The 17,376-nt window shown below is 43.7% G+C and overlaps 1 protein-coding gene across 2 annotated transcripts in view; it reads left to right on the forward strand.

The window, feature by feature from the left end:
- Positions 1-17,376, forward strand: part of SYN3 (synapsin III) — a 178,098-nt gene that overhangs the window by 139,291 nt on the left and 21,431 nt on the right. For both annotated transcript variants that reach the window (XM_065647022.1, XM_065647013.1), the window contains exons 6-7: positions 5,142-5,204; positions 15,207-15,349. In XM_065647022.1, coding sequence (XP_065503094.1) covers positions 5,142-5,204; positions 15,207-15,349 — 206 coding nt within the window. The remainder of the gene's footprint in view (positions 1-5,141; positions 5,205-15,206; positions 15,350-17,376) is intronic.

Raw genomic sequence — 17,376 nt, forward strand, 5'->3', positions numbered from 1 at the left:
CGCTGAGTGAGCTGGGCTACATGCAGTTGGTGATTATGTCAACTCGTGAGTAAATGAATAATGGGGAGCACTACTGCTTCTCCTCCATATTTCACTGTACAGCCCTGACTTTGCCATGACTGGCAAGGCTGGCATGCAACCAGTGCTGATCAGATTTTCAGTAAGATAGTTCCATAAACACAATGACATCATGTCATGACATCATTACTTTCCTGTAGGTTTGAATCAGCTTGCTTGTTTTTACAGGAAATCATATATATTTACTACTCCTCCAACTTAATTGACACCAGGGAAGTGCCACACACATTATTTTCAACATTTAGCTCTGAAATGCATGAAAAACATTCCCATAATCCATTAGGTAACCATCCAGAACAGACTTTGTCATCATACAAGTAAAGGCAGCTAAATAAACTGAAAGGTCAGTTTTAGAGTATAAAAGCTTGAAAAAGTCACAGTATTACTTCTGGGGGAAGGGTGAAGCAAAAATTACAGTACCTTGTGCTATGGGAGCTTTTGGCCTGATTGAAAACACTAGATGCCGTGGTAATACAATACTGGTGCCAAGAGACCAAAGTTTTAATGACTCCATCTCCCATCTCCCCAAATCCTTCCTAATAGTATCCATAATGTCATTGCACCCTGGACTATTCATTTCAGCATTGACTGGAAAGGCTTTGCAGAAGAAAGAATAATACTGGAAACTGAAAGTGCATAATACGAGATGGATAATGTGAACTAATGCACAAAACTAAACATGGCAGAAGAAAATCAAAAGAGACATTCTGCATTGTTTATGGACTACAGGGCAGCACACAAAATCACAGACCTAAGATCAGCATCTCTCTTGAGCACCTTAGTGAAACAAAAGAGTGGAAAGCGTTGTGTTTATGGGATAGATCAGGTTTCCTCTAAGATTCTTCACTTCAGAGCAATTTAGATCCAACTCTCTTTACTGCTCCAACAGCAAGAAATACAGAAAATATTGATATCTTTACAAGAAGTATTGAAAGCCTCATTATTTGTTGGAAAGGAGGGACAGAGGGTGAGGGGGAAAGTGTCATAGTTTACAGCCATATGTTTTCAAATAGAAGCTAATGTATGCATACCGGCACTCACTTTTACACACCAGTGCCAAAATACTGATTAACTGCAAAGTGATCTTTGCCATGACACTACACACAGAGCACAGCCCTTAAAATCAGGTGCTAAAGTGACATAGTTTTGGTCAGCAGTGTTGTAAGTTGGAAATAACTTCATGACTCTCCCATCACCCCTACCAAAGATGGCTTTGCTGAGTCCCTAGTTCAAGATTCAAACTCCTGCTTGCCTCTACACAGGCATCTTCATACACCAAGTTCTTGACACATAGGTAAACCTTGCTTTTGGGTGACAACATCTGGGAATAAATTTATAGGATTTTAATTCAAAGGGCTGAGTTATGCATATGGACTAACACCCTGTGTCTGATCACTGAGCTAGCTGTAGTGCTACAGTCCCGTTCCAAAACCTACACCAGACCTGTCAACAGTTCCTGTACTTTTTAAAAGCATCAAAGTGTTTTTCTCCATTTTTCCGAGAAAAAAGAGCCTTTACAACACATTAAAAAAATACAGAAAGACACAGATGTATTTTTTTGCATGATTTCAGTAAAAACATGCTTTGCTTATTAAACACTCGTCCTATCCTTTCATTATAAGCATCTTCTTTCCCAGGAAGTCTATGACTAAGTGTATGTAAATACTCATCTCAGGGGTCTGCCCTTGTGGTGGCTGTGGCCACCCCCAGAACTTCTCACCATGTATGTGTGTGAATTGCCTCATAGCTGCATGTACAATAATACATTCTCCCTTCCTTTGGCTTCCCTGTCCATCTGGGTGCTTGCCAAGTAAGCTGGCTGGCCGCCTTATTAGCAAGAGAAATGGGACTTGAGTCCCAACAAGCCGGAAGTATCCCCATTGACTGCAGTGGAGTTCAGCCCACTTCCACCACTTCAGCAAGAGCTTCCCCGGTCCATTATTGGGTGGTTGTGGACTCTGGTTGCTTTAGTCCTGTGTACTATTGAAAGCTTTGGATTCCACTTTACTTCAGCTCAGATTAAGGAAACTCCACTGTCACTAGATAAACCCGTTATAAAAGGCAGCTAGGTGTATGTGCCACTCTCTGTCGTTGCTTCCTCCATAAAGTAGGTTTATGTACATCGAAATATGGTGGGGTTTCAGTGGCAGAAGCAGATTCCTGGCAAGCCATGCACCAGTGCTCCCCTGGAGCTGCAGCTTTCCCAGCAAGGCTGCCACACATTGAAAGTTTGGATCCATAGAATCACAAAATCATTTTGGTTGGAAGAGACCTCCAAGATCATTGAGTCCAACTGTTAATCTAACACTGTCACTAAACCATGTCCCTAAGAACCTCATCTATACATCTTTTAAACACCTCCAGGGATGGTGACTCCACCACTGCCCTGGGCAGCCTGTTCCAATGCCTGACAACCCTTTCTGTGAACAAATTTTTCCCAATATCCAACCTAAACTTCCACTGGCCCAACTCGATGCTGTTTCCTCTCATCCCATCTCTCACAACTTTGGAGAAGAGACCAACACCCTCCATGCTACAACCTCTTTTCAGGTAGTTGTACCCCTCGGCCTCCTTTTCTCCAGGCTAAACAGTCCCAGTTCCGTCACCCACCCTTTATAACTCTTGTGCTCTAAACCCTTCACCAGCTTCGTTGCCCTTCTCTGAACTCCATGTTTCACCCAGCTTGTGACTCCAGCAGGTTGTGGCACCAGCTGGTCACCCCTATGCGGGATGAGGCCAAGTCTTACTGAGAAAGTTGAGCTCATGTTTCCAAGAAGCAAAGAGAAGGAGAGAGGTTCGAGCAGAGCTTTGTCATTGCCGGTGGTTTCTTCCAGGCGAGCAGTAAACTTGGGTTGTTTATTGGATCCCAAACTTTCTTTGCATGTACACAGGAAAACAGATGCTTCCCACTCCCTGGCCCTGTGCTCAAGCCACACTCCCTCAGCAAAACTCGCAGGTAGAGTACACACACAGGGGCAGCAGAGACATCGCTTCCTGCCCCCCGGCTGCTCTGAGCTGCTGATCTAACATTATCTGTCCCGCACACTTCTTTGGCCTCCTTGCCAGGGTACCAGGCCAGCTCGTAGTGTGCAGCTCGCTTTTCCTGTGCGGTACGAGCAGCTGCTGCCTCTGCACACAAACAGGGAACAGAGGCTGGGGCTTGCAAGTGCTTTGGCTCAAACCGTGTGCATGGGGCATGGATAACAGAGCTGGGAAGTGAACCATGTCTCCCAGCGCCTGAGCAGGTGGGTGCCCTAACTACTAGGTTGACTTTCATCCACCAGCATTAAAGGCCTGGCACAGTCCATCCATAGCCCTGTCTTCAGTAAGCCTCAGGTGCAGTCCTCCATTTGATTCATTTATGCCAGCAGCAAATTAAGTTTTAGGCTCTTATGATGAATTAGAGAGGCGAAGGGGAAACAGAGCACAAACTCATGTGCCTGGACATATGCTTAACTTCAGGATGGCCACCTATCACAGTCTCTTGCCTCTTCATCTGAAACAGTGAGTGCTGGTCCCTGCCTGTGCCAGGACTGTGATTTACTGCAGCTGTGTGCCCTTCTGTGGTCCAAAGAGGATCCTTCAGCTTTTTGCCTGAAGAAGGTCCTCACAAGTGACACGGGTTGTTTGAGAACATGCTGCACTCAGTCTTCTCCTCTCCTATGATATTTCTTTACATAAGCAGCTGAACAGCAAAACATATCAGTGTTCATTACTAATTTTGTCATTTATAGCAAGTTGCCACAGATGGAGACTGCAGCACCATTCTATCTTTAGGGCGTAGTGCCTGCCTGTCCATACAAACAATTGGTAATTAGCACAAGAACAATTTGTTTATGTATTCTCAAACTTAAATAAAGAGGAGACCCATTTATCTGTCAAAATTCAACTCCCTCCCCTTGCCAGATCTTCAGGTTAACTGCTTAAGGAATAGAGCTCATCGCTTCAGGCATTTAGGTAAAGACAGAGTGTTTTTAAAATAATTCCTATTAAAGAAAATGAAATATGAAATAAAAAATAGCAGGTTATGTACTGAAGAGATAACATTTAGATCACAAGGATCAGGAGCACAGGACAAGATGAAGATCACAGGGATGTCAAGCAGAGATGTAGAAATGGACCAACCGGTATATCACGGAGGTGTGGTGTATATACACCTGGTTACTTCGGGCATGGGCACTTCCTACCAGGCCAGCCACCCAGCTCTCAGCCGATCACTCCAAGTGAATCCTTGCATGAGCATGAAACTGGGCAATAGAAAGCAGAGAAGATACTCACAGTTCAACAAGTGAAATCCCACATGTGCGCTGTGATGCACTTGCACGGCTCAGATGGCAGGACCCTGCCCAATGTAAACACCACACAAGCCAGGGAGGAGACATGACATAATTTTTTCTATTTTTATTGCCGATTCCAACACTTCTTTGTTTTCTTCTATTCTCTATACCCACCCCTGAAGTCAGAAAAGAGAGGAAGAGGCTTTACGAATAGATGGACTTTGTGAGTTGCACCCAAGGGTTGGCCCCTGTTCCCTGTCTCCTTGCCCCCACCACTGCTGACGAGAGAGGAATGAGAGCTGCTGAAGGACTGCTCACACTCACTTTAAAGGCCAAAGCAGTCTGTGTGGAGAAAAACAAAACAAAACAAAACAAACCACCCTTGTCTTTCTCACAATTCAGATGTTTTCAGCATCTGAAAGTGTTCACTTACTCAAGCTTGCAGGTGCAGCTTTTTTTACACGCATATGAGTGTACACACATCCATACGTATAGAGTGGGAAAAGCCAAGGGAAAAAATAAGAAGGTTTTAGAGGTTACTGCTATCAGGCAGCAAAAGTGGGTCAGATCTGAGGAATTATGCCTGGCCTCCATTTCTGATCATATGGGTCCCAGTGAAGAGCTATTTGCTTATTGTCCTACCACCTGGACAATCTTTATTTGACCTTTTAATCCTCCTATCAGCATCCAGGAAGGGGATAAAAGCTACAAAATAAAAGTAAACTATTTCAACTACAATGGCTGGAAAGAAATAACTAATGAGGAGCTGCTTCTTTTATCTTTCAGCTCACAACTCCGAATTTCCCTGTAGTGGTCAAGCTGGGACATGCTCATGCTGGAATGGGGAAGGTAAGTAAAAGAAAAACCACATATAGCTCAGGAAACAGATATGTATGTGGCACAGCATTCCCGCGATCATACATGGTATGTGGCCAGCCAGCGAAGGGGTTAAGCCTCCCCACAGCCTATCTGGGTTGCACTGGCTGTTCCTGTGGGAGAAAAGGCCTTTTTCCGTTGTCACGCACTCTGAGACAGGCAGTGGTATTGGTTTGGAGGCTGCCTGGGATGTGGGAAGGGGGGTTGTGAAGAGTCGGGGGAAAGCTGGCTGGGTTGAAGTCATTAGGCTTGCCTTTTATATATTTTCTTCTCTCCTGAAAGTGGAAATGTTGTTTATTCAAGTACCTGTAATGTACAGCTACACCCCATAGCTCTCACAATGAGGAGCAGAGGCACTGGTCTTTTTGAGACCATTATGATGACCTTATTCAATAAAACAGGAGCCCTTCAGTTATTTTTTTCCTCCTTGCAAGGAAGAACAAGACCTTACAAAGCTGAGTGGCTGGTTGCCTGCCAAGGAATCCTGAAAAACAGTTCACTCCCCAGAAGGAAAGGCCCATTTTTTTTTTCCCAGGCTCTCTGGGATCTTTATTCCCCCATTGAATTAGCAGCCCCTGTTTCTTGGGGTAACTGGGCACCCCTTTCAGTGAGGGGTTGCCAGCACATTCCTGCTGCACTTTACCCTCCTCTTTCTTGTATGTACTCTTTAAAAAAGCATCGCCTGTCTCAAACTTGAGTTGTTCAGAAGTAGGAAATTCTGATGCATCATCTCTGAATCCAAATGGGTGGTACACAAACTTCATAACTGATATCGCTGTCCCAGTGCTTCCCCTAGAGCAGACAGACCACCTCCCAGCCTCATACTTTGCCTGAAATTTATATATAGCTATGCCAAACTTTAACTTGGTACAGCTTTGTTTGCTTGTGCTCTGGAAACAGAAGCCCTTTCTGGCTTCCCGGATTGCACATGGAAGATCTCATAATCTTTCTTGCTTTGGTTGCAATGTTCCCCTGCCTAGTTGGTAGCTGCTGGAGAGGAAGTGGGCTTGAATCCCTGGGCCAGTGGTGGAGTTGGCTTTCAGCATCAAAGAACAAACATTTAAATAAGCAGGAAATGTCTGTTAAAATATCAGTGCTGCCCGTGTTAAACAGGCAAAGGTGTCATTGAATTAGAGTATATGTGGACAGCCTAGAGCTCCTTGTAGAGCACTGAACATGTCCCTAGGAAGGATTTCATTAGGAAAAGGACAAACCAGGAGGAAGAAACCTCTCCCTGAGGAAAGCTTTCAAATTCCTTGAGATCCTGCAATCCTGGATCTCTCTGACTGCTCTGCAATTTCACCTGTAACACAGGGAAGGCTTCATGTGTCTCTCTCGCGCACAAAGAACCCTTGGTGGCTACAGAAATGAGGACGGAATCAGAGAAAAGTAGCCCCAATCTTAACAGTGTTTCCAGATAAAGCCCTCAGCAGAATATTTAGCTGTTGTCTTCTGCACCAGACACCAGATCTTCTTCCAGCTCTCACTTTCGCTCCCTTTTTATTCTTTAATGACGTTGATTTTTGCTGTCACAAGTTATAGGGGAAGAGAGTTTCTATTCAAACTCCAGGCACAATTGCATACAGTGGTACAAGGGGAGTACGTAGGAAGTTGTTCTAGATGAAGATAGGCTGACAGCCAGCATCTTAGAAGAAAGAATTGGTCTGAGACCAAGTTTACTTTAGTCCATTATGAAATTAAGGACTACTAGCAAAGTCTGGATGTGGATTTGGACACAAGAGCTTCAACACTGCTCTGTTCAGTAGATGGGGAAGATTTAGGAGGGAAGGGTTGTTGACCTTATGGTTTTAGTTCGGGCCCTTCTCCAGCCACAAGCAGCCTGAAGGAAAGCTGAGACTAGTTAAATTAGTCTTCTTTTAGTCCCACTGCATTTCATTGCATAGAGCAAAAAGAGGAGAAAGTGAAAGTAAAAAATAAAATTTTAAAAAATTAAAAATTTAAAAAATAAAAAATAAAAATAAATAAATAAAAATAAAATAAAATAAAATAAAATAAAATAAAATAAAATAAAATAAAATAAAATAAAATAAAAGTCAGTTGGTTTAAAAGACAAATAACAGGAATTTGTTTCATGTTCTTTTCAAGACAGTAGGGTTCAGGCTCAAGTGGGACTGACAGAAGGAAACTACAGTAAATGTCAGGATAAATACAGATTAACAGAACTATGGCTAGACTAGAAAAGTAACACTTATAAGCAAAAAAAAAAAATCAAACCTCCAATTAAGTAATTCAGAAGAGGAACGTTTCCAGCTGACATAATGGTGGGTTTAACCATCATAATGTAAAAGCAATAACCAGTGATGATAAGAAAATACAGAGAGCTAAAGGATTTCTTTGCATTGGTCTTCAGAAGTAGAGGTTGGTCTTCAGAATTAGAGAAGATAGCAGGAAATAGTAAGTCTTTAGATGTAAAATATATGTAATATGAAAAGAGAGAGGTTTGCTTTTGGTTTAGATGAGTGTAAGAAAATAAATATTAAAAAGCACCTGCATCAGGTCGTGTTTTCTACAAAAGCAGTGACTGAAGAAACAAAGGATAAAATAATTAACCTATTAGCCAAAGTACACATGTAAGTATTAAAAATAGTACTTACTGCAACAAACGATGCCAAGATAGCAAGCCATGTATTTATACCTGTAATGGGTGCTTTTTAAAGTATGTGAGCATTCAGATTACAATCTCATTACCAGCTGAAATTGTCGAGGAATTACTTACATTCTTCTTGTTATTAACGATAAAATCACATGTAATGGGAGGCACCAAGATTTAGAAGAATGAACAAAGATGGGAAGTCCAGACACTGTTTTCTTTATTTGTACTGAGGCAGTGGCCAGGAGCCAGAAAAACTCTGGACACAGAAAAGGCCTCTTCCCCAAAGAGCTCCACCATTGACTTACAGGAAGATCTGTGGCATTTCACAGTTCTTCTTCAGTTTCTCTGTGTTACAGACCAGAGGGATTATAATGATTACCTGATACTTATTGCTAATTCATGTCCATAAGGCTCTTGGCACTATAAGTAGTGCTGAGTGTTTATTATTTTGCAATAATGGCTAGAAAGAGCATAATTACAATAGTCCAGCTTTCATTTCACATATTGTTTGTTTTCACAACATTTTCACAAAATTCACTCACTACATTTTTTAATCAGAGGATTGAACAGAGACTCCTCAAAGCTACAATGAAAAATAACTGTGTTAGGACTTGCAAGAAACGGGCTCTATTGTCTGTCTTCAGCTTGGAAGAGAAATAGTTAGTATTCAAGGTCAGAACCAAAAGGGGTGGCAGTATACCATTATTGGTAAAATGCTCTTTCCAAGTGCTGCACACATGTAAGGTGTAGGTAGAGATGAAGAAAACAAATTTTAACCAAAAGGCGTATTTTGAAATTTCCATTGACAAATCCAGAAACAGCCTCTCTATTGATTTGAGCAGAGACACCAGGAATAGCCTTCAGCCAAAGAGACAAAGGGGCCCCAGACAATCTTCTGATCTAAAAACAGGACATACACAAGCCGGCCCCTCCCATGACCATCATTATCCCTCTTCCAAAATTTGGAGTCATTTCATATTTCACTGGCACTGGAAGATCATAACAAGTGCTCTGTGTGCTGCTGGTCGAATACAGTATTGATACAAATAAAATATCTATAGAAATACTGCTTAGATGATTGTTTACAATGGAATCAGCAGAGAAGGACCTTTCTCGTGTTGTGGATGTACACTAAGAGGAGATGTCCTTCCCTGTGCAGAGCTAAACTGTTGTTCACTCAGCAGTTCCTAAGAGGTCATAGCATTTTTAAGCATTGTGCTGTTTGAGTCTAACCACCCCAGAAGTAATTGGGGGGTGTCTGTTCCACAGGGTGAGCACTACAGTGAGAAAGGAATAACACTTCTTCCTGACTCCGGATCTCATAATGCCAGAGCCCACGGAAAAGAACAAAGCTCTGAGTGTGTTAATATCTGCCGTTTGTGTGCTAACATGACCCTAAAGTGCCCTAGGACCAGAGCCCAGCACTGCAAATTCACTCAATGAAGAGCCTCTTCACCTCTTCCTGATCAGATCATGAGAAGGAAACAACTGCCAGATCTGCAAAGACAGGAAAACCAGTATCTGTTCGTGTGGCTTTATATATATTTCTATGAATTTCATAAATTTATTTTTATATTGCTACTCTTTATTTTTAGACCTCTCTAATTAAGCCAGTTTAAGAGTCACCTCCTGTCCCCTCCAGCCCCATAATTACGAAAACACCTCCACAGTACAAATCCTGGCTCAGATGAATTTATTGCATTGTAGAAGAAAAACTTGTTGTTCATAATAATGCGGTCAGAGTTATTTTCTCCCTCACTGGATGGGAAAGACTTGCCTACTTTTTTTTTTTTTTTTTTTTATCCCTGGTATAAATATAGCACAAACTAAACAGAGCCACTCTGTAATGTAAAAATACTGCAAGCTTTTTATCAGGAAGGACAGCTCGTCACCTTGTCTCTCTCGGGACTAGAAATAGAATGTTCCAAAAGTGAGAGCTTTGAAAATCCAGTGTGCTAAAGAGGAAAGGAAGGGGAAAGGGCTGCCTCGGTTTGTCAAGGAACAAATATTTTCTTTTTTACAGAGAACAAATAATGACTTGACATGTAACATTCACAACAGAGCAGCCCAATCACCGTATTCCCACTGACTCATGAGCAAGAAGGTACCACCCGTCTTGAAAATAGCAAAAGCATCCCCATTTCTTGCACGTCAGTCTGGAAGCTTTTGCTGAACGCAGAAAATGGTGACTGATCCTGGGCACCAGGGACCAAAGTTGCCAGGACCTGGGGCTGAGAGAAGCTCTTCGTTAGGGGGTCAGTAGGGATTATAAGGCTTAATGCATTAAAGGCGGCAAAACATCTGGAGAACTTCCATGTGAGGATAACAGGGAAATGCAGCCTCTGTTGCGTCTTTATTATTTTGAAGTCGGTCAAAGTTAGGCCTAAACCAAGTGTGTGATGGTTGGATCGGGTATTTTCTAGAGGGAGAGTATAATTTCGAGTAAAGGAAAGGAGAGACTCAGGAAACCCCTTGTGCAGAGCCATTCCTGAAGACCCTCTGTCCCAAAATAATAAAGTCACTACAGAAAGGCTCAGCACAGGTCGAGACAGATGAAAAATCACAAGCTTTGTGTGGTCACGCCAGTTCCTCTGGAGGAAAATACTCTGACCGGGCATTTTCACAAGCCTCCCAAGACCCAGTTAAACACCACGTTGCTAAGCTCAGCCCTGGCTCAGCCTTGGACGTTTGCCTTCCAGCTGAACCTGTCTCTCACTCCAGTCTGGACACAGAAGCTGCTTCTACAAGCCATCTCCAAAGTGATGTGTGTCTAACCTGTAAGGCAGAGTTAAGTCTGGATGACACTCAGAGAGGCAAAGCTGGAGCAGCCCCAGTAGAGTACTATAATTATGCCACTTTGGCTGACTGACTATTTTTTCATGTGGCCACATAACTAACAAAAGCAAAAGGAGACTATGAGGCAATACCTTACAGTGCTTAGCCTAAGATGAGAGAGGAATGCCATAGCCCTGGGATCCTGGTGTCCAGGAACACCTGGGATGTACAAGAGGCAGTAGATTCAGGAACTACAAGACAGAGAAAGCAGAAATTTCTACCCAAGTCCCTCACTGCAGGAACCTGTGCCCACACAGATCCCAAGGTGTCTCAGACTGCCCAGAAAATATCCACAGAGCTTTTTAACAATACCAGGACCCATCTTCCAAAATCCTGTCCTGCAGGAAGGCTTCAAAAGAAAGTTCACAGCAGGGATGGGGCAGAAGTGTTTCTTCCTTTTTTTTTTTTTTCTTTTTTCTTCTTTTCTATTTTCTTTTTTCTTCTTTTTTATTTCCTTTTTTCTCCTCCCCCCCCCCGCCCCCACTTTTCTTTTCACATCCTTCTTAGTTTGAACGACACACTCATTTCATGGAGAGGGGCGATGCTTTTGTCAGATTCTTGTCTTTACCTGCAACATGCTGTATGCTTAACCAGGGAAGTGGTCGAGTCATCACCCCTGGAGGTGCTTAAAAGATATGCAGATGTGATGCTTAGGAACATGGTTTAGTGGTGGACTTGGCAGTGTTTGGTTAACAGTTGGACTCGATGATCTTAAAGGTCTTTTCCAACCTAAATGATTGATTCTATGATTCCTGAACTGTCCCACTCTCCAGCAAAGGGCAGGAAGATCAGTGCCTCTTGGGCAGGCTGAGGACAGGAACAAGCACCAGCTGCAGGTCACATAGTATCAGCCTCTAAGATGCCACCATAGGGCAAAGGGACGGTCACATCTGTGTGAGCATGTTCCCAGGGATCCAGCCAGACTCTCCTCTCCAATGCAGCAACAAGGAGCGTGCTAGGGCACAGCCGGTGCCTGGCTTAGAGGAGAGAGCCACAAGGGAAATGGGGACTAGCCCAGGGAGATATGCCTCAGAAAAGGCATTTGTCAACACGCTGGTCCAAACTCTTCACAGCAGGTCACTAAAACACTACAGCAAACAGCAGCTGATGGCTCCAGAATGAGCCTATTGCTGCTCAAACAGCCAGCGCAGCTAAGCAAACAGGCCGCCAGGGCAGGCGCTGTGTTTGCACTCGCTGTTTGCACTCCTCTACGCAGCTAATGGGATATTGCATTTATCCTAAGAAGGTTGCAAAAAAAAAAAAAAAAAAGAGAGAGAGAGAAAAATGGCTTCCTGTTGATCTCCTTCCAGCTTCTTTTTTCAGCTTCATGCATTGGCCAACCTGCATTTTAGAAGACAGATTTATCCCTTATTAGGTAAATTGGTAACTGTTTGCTCTAGAATGATTTTTAATAGTCCCTTCTTAAATAATGCCCTCTGGCGTCATACCACATCCACCCTGGCTTTGGTTATCTCTAGGGTTTTTTCTCCTGTTTGAAGAATGGATGTTTTATTGACACATAAAAGGGTTACAAGGCAGGAGGAAATGAATTATACAAAATTTAAAAGTAGAAAGCTAATAAAATGGCGGACTTGATAGATAAGTCAGGAAAATAAATCTAATTTAACTGTAACTCGAGTGCTTCCCGTTCATGAAGTAATAATGTACCCCGGACTAAACCAGCCTTAACCCATGACACAGCTGTTATTTTGTCAAATTTGTCCAGCTCTAACAATTAAAAAATGGCGGCTCAGATTTCAGCTTTGGAGTGGTGATTATTTTGATGCCAGGTGGGAAATAAGGCTGTGTTCTCCTTAAAAAGGGGACCTCTGTGAGGTGCTTTCTCTGAAAAGCCCAAGGGAATGGCTCTGGTCCAGGCCAAGCAAGATGGCAGGCCTGTTTGCTGAGGACTGTGCAGTGGTGTAGCACTGTGGGAGTCACCTTGTTTTTTCATTTCCTACTTTCTGTCCTCAGTGAGTCCCCCCTCTTTATTTACCCGGCCAAAAATCCTCAGGCCCACTGGAGAAAACACTTTCAAGTGCTTTCCCTCTCTCCCCATAGCGAAGAAGCAACGGAAAGGAGGGAAAAATGGACCCCTCCTTTCTTCCTTTCCGTAGCATGCTGTATTTTTGAGGAAAAAAAACCTCATTAACAAAACAAGCATACAGCTCCTTTCTAGCAATAACAATACGGGCTAATTCCAATCTGGAGAGGGAAGCAGCATCCTTTCCTCTGCCTCTGGGACAAATGCTCCTGGACTGCGGATGCAAATGTTTCAGCTGAGGCCCAAAGACATCTGTTGTACAAGTGCGGCACTTTGTTTCAGATCCCACAAGTGTCCTTGTTCCAAGTAGGTCATTAGATAAGGGGTTTTGCCTTTTCCCATTGTCAAAAGGGTCCAGGAGAATATGTTGTAACACCGTGGGTCGCCTGCCCATGCAGTCCCTCCTGCGATCATCTCATCTGCGTGGGATTCTCTCACTCGATGTCATTCAACCAAGCGCAGCTCTTATCTGTGCAGCAAAAATACCCAGCCCCAACACAGCCTGTGTTGTTCCCCCTCCTATTTTGCAAGCTGTGCCCAGGCTGGGGGCTCCCCAATGCGAGGTGCTCCCCTTTCCCCTTCCCTCGACTGCCTCCAGGACATTCCTACTACCTCACCCTGCCCTGCCGCACCAGGAGCAGCCACAACCACACACAGCCCATCTCAGACATAGAGGGGAACAGCACAGCCCAGAGCAAGGCTGCTCCTCCTGGGTGACGTGCAATGGTTGCCTTTACATTTCCCCTTTGTGTTTGTTATTTCCTCTTTTTTTCTTCCTACCTTCCCACCCCACAGACCACTGTCTTCTTCCTCTGCTCCTTTTCTCAGTGGTCCCTGAATAGAGAGAGCACAGGCCTCACCACAGCAAAAGGAAGGAGAACTAGGGGTATTTGACATGCAGCAAAAGGAGAAGCAAAGACCAGGTATTTTTTCTTCTTATTCAGGCATCTAGAAATGGTCATGGGTCAAACTAGTTGCACTTTTCACCTTCCCCGCAACCTGTCCACTTCTCAAGAGCTTTTCTGCACCAGGATGTGGCTGCATCTTTGGCTTATGTCACAGCTGGTGCTTACACAAAACCATCTAAATAGAGTAAAACAGGTTAGCAACAAGCTTGTCCTCTGTTCTCTAGTGAAGATGGCTCCTGCCCTCTCATGGTTAAAGGCAGATATGTAAAACCACTTGTTTGTTCTTTGCGAAGAAACACCAAATACCATTGCATGCGCTTCCTTCAGCTGGCTCCACATAGTCTGGCATCACCCTCCTTTAACACACACACTGAATCAACGGGGAAACTCTTCTGGGGCAGACACTGACTGGTTGTCATGAGCGAGCGGACACTTAGCAAAGCAGGGTTGCAATCTCCGCCTGTAGTCTCAAAGTCTTAACAAACTACAAACTATAGGTAATACATAAAGAAAGTCACTCACTCACCCTTTTCACAGTGTTGATCTTTTTTCCACCAATTAACCCACCTTTTCTGCACCCATCCAGCCCTAAGGAACAAGACTTGCATGGGTTTCTCTGATGCACCAAACAAGTTTTTGCCAATAGACTAAAGGCTGGGGCTGATACTATGAATGAAGTGAAGTTATCCACTATGTTTTCATTACCTGCTTGTTCACTTTTCCTCCTCCAAATCAATGAGCTTTTGTAGAGATTTGATCTTGTCATTTTTTGCTCCTGTTTTGCTCCTTATTTCTTCCTTTTTTTTTTTTTTTTGGATGAGATACAGAGCATTTCTCATAACTGAATACAAATCTGTGAAAAGCCAGCTTCTCAGAAAAACTCCAGCTCATAGGCCACTGCCCTCTCATTTCCAAGTGTGATTCAAGTCTAACACCCAACCAGCTGTCCCACACACGTGCGCATGGCATCACCCTCACACAACTCTCCCCAAGAATCACTGGGTCCCCCAGAGACATCCTTTTCCTTCAGAGCTTGTTTCCAGTGGGGAGACTTGCACCGCTCCTCAAAGAAATTCCAGAGGGGTGTAATGTGAAATTTCAGGGAACTGAAGCCTAGAGGTGGCAGACGACCAGCTCTCGTGTTGATTTCCTGGCATTGGTTTCTGTTTCCTGACCACCCAAAACATTCTGTTTTCATCCATCCCAACATGGGAAATAGCAGTTCCAATGTCTGAATGAAGTAATGCCCCTTAAGAGATCGAATATTTTTCTGAAGCATCATAAAAGCAATCAGCATTAGTGAGAGCCATCTGGGCAAAGGTCTAGCTGCATCCCTGGTGCCAGGTTTACCAGGGCTTGTGCATGAGGAAGGAGAAAGAGGTTGACTTGCTTTGGGTTGGATTCATCTGGGGAACTTCTCTCTTTAAATCACACAAGCCCTGCTCTGTCCTCAGCTCCATTTATGTGGGTTTTAACTGACATTGTGCTATTCAGGCTCAGAGATTACTGCTGCTCACAAAGTATTCCTGTTCTTTTTGTTCTTGTCACTTTTTCACTGGATTCTGGCAATCAAGGTCAAAGTTGAGAACCAGCACGACTTTCGGGACATGGCCAGCATAGTAGCCATGGCACGAACCTATGCCACCACCGAGCCCTTCATTGACTCCAAGTACGACATCCGAATCCAGAAAATTGGCAGCAACTACAAGGCTTACATGTAAGTGTGTGGGTATGCTGGAGTGAGACGGGGAGACAGTGCTGTGGAAGTGATTCAGTCGGTGTCTGCTCTGGGCAGGAGTAGGAAGCTGACTTAATTTTCTTGAAGAATAGCCCTGCTGTTCCCCTCCCACCTCCGAACTCAGAGCCCTCATCCACTGAACATCTTCTCCATTACTCACCATTAGCTTATTGTTTCTGGAAGGTAAATCTCCCTCTACCTGTTTCTGAGATTTAGTTAGTTCCCACTATAACAACTGTGCTCTGTCATCACCTATCGCCTCTCCGTCCTGTTGTCAAAGGGCTGGTCATTGTTGTTTAGCAGTTATCATAACCAAGTTTCTATATATGCTGTTTTCACTGATTTGTCCCCTTTTGCAGTGAAAACTGTCGTAACTGCTTGATTTAAAATGCAGACTGCCTGACAAAGAGCTTCCTGAGAAGTGACAGGTTCAGAGAAGTACTACGTGTGGAGGAGAGCACTTTAAATTGAAAGCGGGAGCTCTCATGTTTCTGCAATGAGACTGGCAGACCTACACGTTATTAAAACTGGAGTCTTATAAGATTTTCTTAAAAAAATGTGCTATCCCTCTCTTTAACCAGTTTCTCTGAATTGTGTATATATGGATAACCACAGGTCAAAATTCATTTATTTTTTATTTGATGGTGTTGTTGCCAGTGCACATATTTGGCCATAACTACTGAAAACTTCTACCACGACTGAGAAGATCAGGAGCAATAGAAGTTGGTATAAACTGCTGTAGTTTCACTGTCTCAACAGTTAAGTTTCTTTACTCCAGCTGAGCATCAAGCCATTAAAAACTAGGCCAGAAGCAACAGCTCACTACAGAGGCACTGCGAGATTTTCTTATTTTATGAAAGCATTGCACAAACCAACCATATTTGTGAGCCATTCCCATGCCACACTGCCACAGAAGCAGAGAGAGGTGCCAACTGCAAAGCGAGCCTAGGGCTGCCCAGGGAAGTGGTGGAGTCACCATCCCAGAAGGGGTTTAAAAGATGCGTAGATGTGGTGCTTAGAGACATGGTCTAGTGGCGGGCTTTGCAGTGCTAGGATAATGGTTGGACTTGATGATCTTAAGGGTCTTTTCCAATCTAAATGATTCTATGATCTTTCCCAGCAAAATCCTCCAGCTCCCAGTACCCTCTAGTGGGAACTGAAACCCACTCCCTTCCCACCTGCGGGAAACAATAAAAAAGATTGAGCCAGCTGCAACTCATGGAGTCCTACAGTGTCCAACACATAGCAACAACCCATCCTCTCCCAGTCGGAGGTGGCAGCACCACAATCACACGAGGACACAAGGAGCACACAGCACCCGGTACAAGCAGCCTCAGCCTGGCCAGCACACAGGGTTTCTGTGGCGTGAAGCATACACAGGAGGGGAAAGGAGAAGGAGAGACATTTCTGTGGGTGCCCCACAGCTCCTCCCTGCCCCATGGGGTAGTGAGGGAGGTGGCATGAAGGCAACATTCAACACTGGTATGTTTAAAAATATTTAAAAGCATTCAGACAAACTTCAGCAGTTGTCAAGCTCAATTAAAGATATAACCACATGAGTCAGTAAGACACCTGTTTCTTCTTACAGCAAACCAGTAGATAAGAAAAGCCAAATAGCACAGCTTCTCCAGAAGCTCCTTATCCAGCCACAAAATTCTGGACAAGTAGACAGCTCCAGCAGTACATTCTTCAGGTTGCCAGATAAATTTCATATGTTACCTAACACTCACAATAATGTGAGTTTGGGGTTCATGTTTACAAACCCTCAGGCCATAGTTCCGGCAAAACATAGTTAAATAAGATAATCAAATGTACATAAGGTACATGATGACACATTTTTCAGCTATAGCTGCTGAAAATTCCCAGTTGGATTCCTAGCACAGAGGTATTTAAGTAAACTAGATAATTACTGAGTCACATTCTTCATGGGAAGGACTTGTGGGACACTTGGCTACTTCATGGGAACTCAATGAGAGAAAATTTGTTTTAAATCTGATCAGGCCAAC

Source organism: Caloenas nicobarica, chromosome 1 (assembly GCF_036013445.1).
Source record: "Caloenas nicobarica isolate bCalNic1 chromosome 1, bCalNic1.hap1, whole genome shotgun sequence".
NCBI lineage: Eukaryota > Metazoa > Chordata > Aves > Columbiformes > Columbidae > Caloenas > Caloenas nicobarica.